The sequence below is a fragment of the Lactuca saligna genome, chromosome 1, assembly GCF_052625555.1.
Source record: "Lactuca saligna cultivar CGN05327 chromosome 1, ASM5262555v1, whole genome shotgun sequence".
Taxonomy (NCBI): domain Eukaryota; kingdom Viridiplantae; phylum Streptophyta; class Magnoliopsida; order Asterales; family Asteraceae; genus Lactuca; species Lactuca saligna.
In genome coordinates this window covers 25,794,915-25,805,308 of record NC_136417.1, presented here as the reverse complement: position 1 = coordinate 25,805,308, position 10,394 = coordinate 25,794,915, and the positions used below count along the sequence as shown (strand labels likewise).

The 10,394-nt window shown below is 33.3% G+C and overlaps 1 protein-coding gene across 2 annotated transcripts; it reads right to left on the bottom strand.

The window, feature by feature from the left end:
• Nucleotides 1-1,308: 1,308 nt before the first annotated feature.
• ABCC13 (multidrug resistance-associated protein 11) lies at nt 1,309-10,168 on the bottom strand. 2 transcript variants are annotated; one of them, XM_078978088.1, is made up of 34 exons: nt 10,018-10,168; nt 9,644-9,687; nt 9,227-9,267; nt 9,042-9,129; nt 8,806-8,961; nt 8,598-8,729; nt 8,410-8,510; nt 8,252-8,315; nt 7,906-8,157; nt 7,753-7,822; nt 7,585-7,645; nt 7,399-7,486; nt 7,192-7,310; nt 6,984-7,081; nt 6,831-6,897; nt 6,627-6,744; nt 6,441-6,557; nt 6,278-6,358; nt 5,692-5,910; nt 5,508-5,609; nt 5,222-5,421; nt 4,699-5,133; nt 4,480-4,630; nt 4,209-4,384; nt 4,026-4,137; nt 3,901-3,954; nt 3,471-3,593; nt 3,201-3,299; nt 2,974-3,066; nt 2,779-2,889; nt 2,346-2,695; nt 2,080-2,269; nt 1,820-1,987; nt 1,309-1,583 (listed from the first exon to the last, which is right to left on the bottom strand). In XM_078978088.1, exons 2-34 carry the CDS (start codon nt 9,662-9,664, stop codon nt 1,503-1,505), a joined length of 4,338 nt encoding a protein of 1,445 aa, XP_078834214.1. In that variant the 5' UTR covers nt 9,665-9,687; nt 10,018-10,168; the 3' UTR covers nt 1,309-1,502. The 2 variants fall into 2 exon arrangements, with proteins under 2 accessions (XP_078834214.1, XP_078834211.1); XM_078978085.1 differs by lacking the exon at nt 9,644-9,687.
• Between the last annotated feature and the right edge of the window lie 226 nt (nt 10,169-10,394).

The window sequence follows — 10,394 nt, the reverse complement described above, 5'->3', positions numbered from 1 at the left end:
ATGTATGTATTGATATTATTACACCAGTTAATGAAAAGTAGGCCTTCTCAAATAAATAAGTTATTTCTCAAAATACTCTATTAGTCGTTGACTAAATGCAATAAGTTATGTAGTATACATCGAGATTGATACAAAATTTGTTCTTCTGGAATTTTTTAACCCACATCTACTTAGCTTGTTGTTTTTTTTATTATTATACGTGGCTATTTCTACATAAAAGACCTTGCTAGAATGTACAAGAATCTTGATGTTATTGCCGTGGTCGTAACGATAACAATTTTGCCCCATGGACCACAAAGTAAGCCACAGCGATTTACATTGTAGTATATACTTGTTTGAATTATAATTGAAGGGTACGTTTGTCATTTAAAACATAAAACATGGCTTTTTAACATAGTGCGAATTGTTTTTCCATTATTTTGATACTTTACGCTTACTAGCTTCAGCCTTCATGTTATTTATAAGGATTTCCCCTTAACTTAAGGCACTATGTAATCAAGAGGATTTTTAAAAAAAAAGTTCAAGAATATCTAAAACCAACAATGAAAATGAATGTAGTATATTTCGGTTCGATTTAATTCCATTTTTTTTGGTTTTTATCTATTCAAAGTTCAAACCATTTGCACACTCTTACACTTGAAATCATCATCACAATTATTTAGAGGAATATTTTTCAAATAATTGAATAAATAATAATAAAAAGGTGGAGTAGTTCCATTGAAGGGAAATATGGGCATGAGACACGTCCATTATCATAATTTTTGGTTCACCACCAACATCTCCTTCATATCATCTTCAATCTTCTTATCCTTTATGTCTCCTTTCATCTCAACAATTCATATCTCCATGATTTTCTATGGATACCAAAATCAAATATCGACAGTTCATGGATTTGAAACATGTGAGTTGACAACGAACTCCTGAGTAGAAATTAATCGTATAGGTCAAGAGATAATAAAATAATTAGTGGGAGGAGTTTGAGTGTGTGTTTGAAGCTCATATATGTCTCTATTTTTGAGATCTATCACTCATTCACTCCAAAACTAAGATGTAAAAGCAATAAAGTTCCACATGGGGGACACATTATTGTTCTCGAGTCACGTCATATGATTAATTGATTATTGTATGACATGTTACAAAGTTTGTTGGTTACTTTTGTCCTTAAATAACTTATCCTTTGTAGTTAAGAGACCTCAACAACAAAAATTAAAGTCGTTTACTTTAATAAATTTATAAGTTTATTACTTTTCCCCATATAGCTTTTTTCAGAGACGAAATATATTCAAACTATTTACATATTTCTAGATGAATAGATTGAAATTATCATACTACATTAACATCTTTTTGAACATGTTTACAAGAGACCATGAAACTCTAGATACTACAAAAGTTGCACTAAATTATACAAAAAAACTACTCATTCTTGTTGTGTTTAAGTTTAGGGTGATATGTTACAAGGTTATGTGCAACACATACAAAGAACACAATCTTGATTTCTTGCATCACATTGTGGAAGCTTTAGCAAAGCTTGAAAATCTAGAAGATTCATCTTGGACCAAAATCTGAGGGTTCCCTTGCTCCACCTACATCATTAACCACACCATAAATTTATTAAAAAAAAAAATTGATGTTTCATTGTATAAAGTATCATATACATAATGTTTTTCTTTTTCTTTCTAAACTTTATAAACGGTTTTAACTAGACCAAATAACTATTTTGTCCAGAAAACAAAATTCACAATATTAGACAATTTTCACATTGCAACTTTTGGTAAACAAATCAGACATAAAACAAGAAAAATCTATTAGATGAACATACCAAGACTCCTTGATCAAGAATGAGTACATTGTCCATATGTAGAATCGTGGAGATTCGATGAGCAATTGTGATCACAGTCAATCCTCTACATTCACTTGCTATGGCATCCTTCAATTTGGAAGCAGTTTGAGTGTCTATATTTGCTGTGCATTCATCCAAACACAACACCTACATCATTCCATACAAATTAAATTAGACACTTCAAAGTTCAAACATCAACACATAAATTAAAAGTCGAAAATACCCTTTTAAGTTCTAACCATGGAAGACTTAAGAAAGGCGCGTGCAAGACAAAGTAGCTGTCGTTGCCCAACTGAAAACGAAGTCCCAGACTCCTTCATTTCCATGTCTAGCCCCCCTGCTGCCCTGACCTCCGCCTCAATATAACATTTCTCCAAAGCTTTCCAGATTTGTAAGTCGTCGTTTAAGTTGAAGGGATCTAGGTTTTCCCTATATCAGATATTAGGGTTAGGTTAATTACTTAATTAGCAAATGATACTTCATAAATTTATCCATTTCTACGTACCTTAAAGATGCTTTAAAAAGGAACGGAGTCTGTGGAACAACCGCAAAACGTGACCTAAGATCTCTTAATGAAACGTCGGAGATGTTTACTCCGTCGACTATTATACGTCCTCCACATATTGGGTTGAGTCGGAATAAAGCGTTTATGATACTAGATTTTCCGGCACCTGTCCTTCCGACGATTCCTACCTGTGTTCCTCCGGTGATTGTCAAAGTAAGATCACGGAGCGCAGGAGGCAAAGACGGCATGTATTTGAGTGTTACGTTATGGAATTCAATTTGGCCTTGAAATGGCCAATTTGCATCTACAATTTTGTGCCCTTCAAGCTCTTCTTGAGGGATGCTCATGTACTATAATTATCAATCAAATCAAATGTTAATTTTTTTTAATCGTAAAGATTAATGAGCTTTAAACAGAGTTGTGTTCAGTGAACCTGAAGAACTCTCTCAACTGAGACCAATTCCTTTTCAGTTTCTGTGAAACTTGTTAAAAAGCTCCCCAATAATGATACAACCGGAGCTGCGTAAGAAAGAGCTAAACCCACCTGTTTACAAAGTTTTTAATTTTACATTTTTTTTTGTGACATTGGTTTAAAAACTAAACATGATTGAGAAAATTGATGACTTACCAGCCCTGGGGTACCTAGATTGATTGGAAGATACCCATGAGATCCAATAACTGCCATCACCGCAATATAGGATACAACAAAAGCTGCTAAGAACTAAGGCCATACACTAATTATGACTTGTTAGCGGAAAATGCAAGAAATAGCAATGTACTTTCATTGATTTGTTTGTTACTAACATCTTTTTTTAAAAAAAAATGCAATATAAATTTCAAGTTTAAGAGACATACTTGTAGTCGTAAGGATAGCCACAGGCTTGCTATTATCTCTGAATAAGATGTTTTCTGATACATCTTAACATGCTCAACAAATCTAGCCAAGAAATAGTCCTGTATACAGAAGTAGAGAATTATAGTAAGAAATAAATGCAGTCCATAAAGAACGTGAAGCTAAATATGAATGTGACATGAATAATAATAATATGCAAACTTTTATTGCGTAAATAACATTTTTGGGTAAAAAAATCTTTATAAAAACAAATTTCAAATTAACATGTTGACCTCGGATTTAAAGGCCCTTATAGTTGATGACCCATCAAGTATCTCTGAGAATGATGCATATATGGGTGATCGAGATACACTGTCAAGCCTTCTTAATTCACGTGATGTTGACCTGTAGTAGAACTGTAAAATCCGTTACTTAGTGTGTAGTGTGTACTATTAATTTTTATAAATTTCTACGAATTAGAGCATCTGCAGAAGGAGCTTAATGGGGGAGCTTTTTCACTTTGCTTGTAAATTTACTTGCTTTTTCATAATTATGATGATATTTTAGTCATTTACGTAGTTCTTGACACTTTGGTAGTTTTAAAAGGGCCTTCAAGAACTCATCAGTTTTTTTTTTTCGTACATGATTTTTTGAAGTTTTTGGTTTGTTGAAAAAGCTTTCCTACTGTGAATGCTCTTAGTGATTCTTGAATTTAAATGATACCTGTACTTTGCTGTAGATATACCAAAACGGCAGTATAAGAAGCAAGAACATGACCTACACATAAACATGTATCATCACCAAAGTTCATGAAAATTCAATTCTCAATATTTTTATGAAATGGTTACCTGAACAAATGACAAAATTAGAGCAATCCCTAAGAGGCCAACGAAATTGGCAAGGAGTATATTGAGAATGAAAGGTAGAGAATCATCAATTGTGTAGAGATCTGAAGACAGCCTATAAATACAATTTTCAATATGTACATCTTGAAAGGTGAAACGGATCTTATCAAAAGGAATTTGTGGTACCTGTTAAGTATTCTTCCACTTGGGGTCTGATCAAAAAAGGCAACAGGCGCATCAACAAGCTTTTTCAATAGGTTATTGTGCACCTGAATTGCTGCACGTAAGCCACCATATGCAAATGAGAATGCCCTCACTAGAGTAAGAACAGAGTTCAACAAACAAAAGATACATAGTACAACCTGTAATATCAGTTAAAGAGTCAGGAATGATGGATAGATTTTATATTAAGTTTGTTTGAGAACATAATCTCTATATCAGAAGCTAAGATAATGACCAGATAAAAGGATGTTGGGTGCTCTTCAAAAGCTGTTGTATCAACCCAATAAGACAGCCATAGATCATTTCCATTTCGAGAAGCTTGCATTAAAAGTGCTGATAAGCATGTTATGGCTGTAATATACCAACCAGAGAATGCAGCGTAATTCCTGGACAATATCAGTGTCAGTGTCAGTGTCAGTATCAGTATCCAGTGTCAGTATTAGCATGGACTCACATGTACACGGTTGTTTCAACTCTGCCTTCTTTCCTCTCTTCAACACTGATAATGTTGTCAGTGGCATCGATAATATCTATACCTTCACTCTGATCAGCCACCAAACTTTCTGGGACTCCTATACAAGTATTTCCACTTTCTACTTGTGTTTCAGTCTCATAAGAGGAATTAAGTTCTTCTGTTGTAACAAATGATGCGTATGAAGAATTTGAACAGTCACGTGGACTCCCCACCCATTTCACTTGTCCTTTTTCCATTATAACAACCATATCAGCAGCAAATATGGCCTGAACATTATGGGTGCAAAGAATGCGTGTTTTATGATCCATAAGAGGGCTAAGGATGGCTTTTGATAAAATCCAAGAAGCTACTTGTGCATCAACTGCACTAAGGACATCATCCAGCATCACTAACTCAGATCCATGGTAAACAGCCCTGTTCAATATAAGTATAACAACTCCCATGATGAACAAAATAATATCATCAAATGCTATTTGCAATTAGAATTGAGAGAAAATGACACCTGGCAAGGGCTAAACGAGCTCTCTGTCCTCCTGACAGGTTTAATCCTTTTTCTCCGATATAAGCCATATCACCTCCAACCATAAGTGAAACATCTGTATCAAGGGCACATGCTTCTAGAACATCAGAGTACCTTCTTGGATCATAGTCCTTCCCAAATGTCACATTGTCACGGATAGTGCCAGAGAGAATCCAGGGTATCTATATATCCAAAGATGGGATAACTTTGAAAATTTTGTGATCCAAAGTTTGACATCAGTAAATATATTAATTCAAACTTTTTAAACCTGAGGGACATAGGAAACAGATCTATTTGAATGTATAGATCCCTTGTTAAGCTTCATTTCTCCTAGGATAGTGTTCAACAAGGATGATTTACCTGATCCAACCTGCAATGCAGACATGTATTTTACTTAAATACTGATAGCCATAGGAAGAGATATAAGTGAAATGGGTATGTTTGACTTTGACCTCTCCGATAACTGCAACTAGAGATCCCTTTGGAATGGAAAGATTGACACGATCAAGAATCAGCTCCTTCCCTTCCTGATCACTGCTTGACCATACAGAACATGCATCTTTCATGAGAATATCCATATTTTCATCTGTTAATTTGGAGGAAGATGATGAAGAATTGTCTGTTTCAGAACATGAGAGGAACTTGCTCAGCCTCCTGGTAGATATGACTGCCTGTGGATAAGTTTTAACAAAAAAGAAAAAAGAAACAAGTTTTCAGTTAATTGATAAACTTGGGTTAAATGAAAAAAAGTTAGCAACATACTTTCATTTATTTCTATTACAACATCGCACTGTGAAAAATCACCTTGATTATACCATAGAACTTTTTTTTTTCTTATTAGGGATTTATACTTTGAAATTTCCACCCAATTATAGTAGTGGAAATGTGGAATCTACTTTGTATTTGGATCGCATTGATATAATTAGGTAGATTTCTAAAAGTAGGAAAAAACGAGAGCATGTTGCTATTTTTTCCTTTAACACAATAAAACTTTATCTGAAAGCTGTTCAATGACAAGATAGAATAGATATAACTCACATCGATCAACCCATTAATAACCCATGGGAATGAGTTTAATGGGGAAATCAAATTGTTAAACAGAGCAAGACAAGTAAAAACCTGCAAAAACAGAACATTAAATTAACAAGAAAAGATAGTGTTAATTACTATGTATTAAAAATATATATAGTTTATATGATACCGTTGCTGCATCCAGTTGATTTCCCATCATAACATAGAGTCCAAATGTGAAGAAAGAGAAAAGAGTTGGTGTTGTTGCCCAAAAGAATACACACCATGCATCCAAATACTTCCTTGTCTATAAAAAGTCAAACACTAAGATTTTAAAACTTCATATAAATATGGTTTTTGAAAGTGTGATTCTTACTGATAAATATTTGACTTCTAAGGATCTTGTCTTCATCAACCAATTAGTAAAAAGAAGCTCCCAACCATACATTTTCAAAGTGCGTATATAAGTCAGTAGCTCTCCAGTCCTTCTAACCCTGTTAGAATGTTTAATAAAAAAATAGAATTCTTATCATTGAAAAATACAAAGCATGTTGAAATTTTGAAAAAAAAGTGCACACACCTTTCATCCTTTTGCTCCATCATGTTTTTGGTAGCACTGGCAATCAACTCAGCAATCCATTTATTTACTGTATTAGAACTTTATTGGGATCAATAATGATACAAACATATCATAAAACATAGGGATATGAATCTGAAATTAAGGAGACTTTACCTGGTATCAATAAAATAGTTATTGTGATTCCAGCAACAAAAGCAAACTGAACTTGTGTATAGAGCAGATACAGGGCGATTCCAATTTGTAAAGGCAAGCTGAAAGGTTCACAAAACATTTTAGATTATTAGAATCAATAAAAGCCATAGAAATTTCTTAATTATTACTCTAATACAAAAAAAGATATGTGAAAGAAGTAGAAAAAGACCTCCACATGTCATGAAAACTGTTGGACATATTTACAGTTCGATCAGCATCTACTGACATGAATGTTTGGATTTCCCCCTCAGAAAATTTTGATCTTTCTGCCAGGCTAACATGGAGACACTGAAAGAATGTATGTATATATATATATATATATATATCAGTAAATTTATGAGATAAATGATTAGTGAATCACACAAGAATGATTTACCTTTTCAAATATTATAGTCATAAGGCCAGAACGTAGTCTTAACTTTAACTTGGAAAGCCCAAATGTGTATTGTGTATCAAGAAAAGATCTTGCATAATCAGAACAGAAATCACATTATTAAATAGTGAGAAGTTAAAATGCAATCCATAATAAATTACAAGATTCCAGAATAAGCATAAGACTTACTTCAAAATGGAAGTCAATCCAAGGGAAATTGCTAGGATATAACCATCAAGATTCCCAGATCCTGTTCATAGAAAAATATGGATTTTAATGGGGACTATATAACATATATGATATCTGATATATCACCCTTCTATAAATCAAAAAGAGAATAGAAAAATAGAAACAGACCTTCTTGAAGATACTTAATCAGCTTATTAAGAAGCAAGGGTCCAGCAAAACCAAGACAATCATTAAGTACCTGCAATTTATGAAGTATAAGACTTTACCTTTACTTGAATTCTTTGTTTTTTTTTCCTCAAATTTAGGAATTAGGAAAAGTACCTTTAACAAACCTAAGCACATATATGGCCAACCATATGCATAACAGATTGTCCAAAACAAAGAAGGATGATCAGAATCATGTCTTCTTTGATCTTCCCAACATTTCAGCAAAGTATCATGGCAGAACAAAGGATCCATGTCAGTTGGTAGTTGAAGCAAATCATCAAAGTCAAGCTGTTTCTTTGCACCATGTTCCATTACCAAATTGATAGATCTGAATGTCATTAGATTCCAAAATCTAGCAACAACTCCCTTTGATACACAAGTAAAGAAGACACATAAGTTACCTTATTTCAAAAAGGAAACAAATCAAACCTTATAAGTAAGAAAAGAAAATAACACATACAGGTTTAGTTCGAAAATGGTCATTGATATCCATTTCACCAATAAGCAGTGACTCTTCCATTGATCTACAGTAAAAAATCAAGAGAAGATCATTGAACAGAATAAAAGCAAGAATTAAGTTCAAATTTCAAGAATTGAAAGTCTGAATGCATGGATTACCTGTTCCTTCGAGATGCTTGTTTCATTCTGATAATATTAACCAGGATACCAAACAGAATATCCACTGAAAATATTAAGCTCTCATTAATGCAGCTAAAAACCTGCAGAGTAAAATCATAGTTAACTAATGTCATTCTGATTATCTAGAATGTAGAATTATACATGAGACCAAAAAAAAAAAAAAAAACCTCCAAAGAAGAAAATGCTGCTTGTAAAATGGGGATCCCCAAGAACAATTTCATGATCCACCAAAAGCAGAGGATCCGATTAGATAAGACAAATAACCAGCAATCAAACCTTGAGACAACAAGTATTGTGGCCTGTAGTGTTACAATGAAAAAATTAACACCTAAATATTTATGTAGATATATTAGAATTAATAAATGACAGACTTACCCATACTAAGAGTTGAGAGCATCTAAGGAGCCACACATGATATAAAGCAGGATGACCACTTCTTGTGTTACTCAAAAGGAGAATTATGTCAAAACATGCCATGCATGCACCACTGACAGGTAGAATGAGCAAGAAGATCTTCTCATAGAAGTATATCTGCAGTGAACATTAGTAAAGGGCAGGAATTGCAAAACAGTTATGAATTATCACCAATTTTAATAAAGAACACTAGTTACCTTTCTACGTCCTCTTGTAGTCCTTTCAGTAATTGCAACGATAATGATGATGAGTAATGTTATCATACTTGTGCCAAAACCTAACACTGTGTGTCTTGTTAAGAAAATATAAATGATGAAGTATGATAGGAATAACACTGTTTTTTTGTCACTTTGAGCATATAGTTTTTTAAGATAAAGGATATATGTTGTTGAAGCATCTTGAAATTCCGTTTCCATCCCATATCTGAATACAAGAAAAAATGTTAGGACATTGTTATGAGATAATACTAAAAGGGAAAAATGCTTCAAACTAGAATCTGCTTACAGGTTAATTTATTTACAATTCATAAACGTAGAAACAAAAAAGTTCATCCATAAAATTACAATTCCGTTTTAGATATATCATGAAAATTCATCAAGTACGCTGGAGTTTATGAGAAATACTACAAATAGAATAAGCTTACTGTAAATTTCACAATTGAAAAGTTAAAGACCTATTTTTGACTAAAAGTTTAAAAGTTGCAGCTTTATTTTCGGAGTGAGAAGAGTTATAGTTTATGGAAACTAAGCCATATTAAGATAACATGATTCGTTTCAGTATACAATTTGTAAACACAAACCTGATGTGTCGGCAAAAACATTCAAGTACAGATTACAATAAATCCTACAAGTTAAGTAAAAAAAAATTCTTAAGTACACAAATGTTGAATAACTAGAGTACTGGAACTCTGAAGAAGAAGAAGAAGAAGAAGAAGAAGAAGAAGAAGAAGAAGAAGAAGAAGAAGAAGAAACAGACCAAATTGATTGATAGATGAATTTGGTTGATTAACAATTAGTTTTTACAAAATAACATGAAACTGTTAGTTCTTCATCTACGCAATAAAATTTGATTTACTCCTCACTCGAAACCGTAATTTCTGATTTCAAAACCGCCATTCTTACACGCTAGGAAGAATCATTAAATATTAAACATAAGGAGGGAGAATATACTTACATAAGGAGAACTAGGGCAAATTAACTTCAGGAATTCCATATATAGCGACTTCCGTCTCGGCGGCGACGTCCGAGAAAGACGATCGGTGGTTGGAGTTTATGCAGTGTGGTGAGGTGCAGCGCAGTCGTAGTGGTCTACACCAATTCACATTTCATGCACTTTAATTTGTACACTCACGCTTTTTCCGAAAGGTGGCGTCAAAGGAGCACCATGACGCGTGGTCAATCACGATTGGAGCTTGGAGTTCGGTTTTTTCTTAACAGTAACATATTGCTTTTTAATTTTGACAATTTTAATGTGATAAATTATTAAAAAAAGTTATGTGCTATTTATTATCTAATAAATTCTTGTAATAAGACAGTAAAATACACATGCAG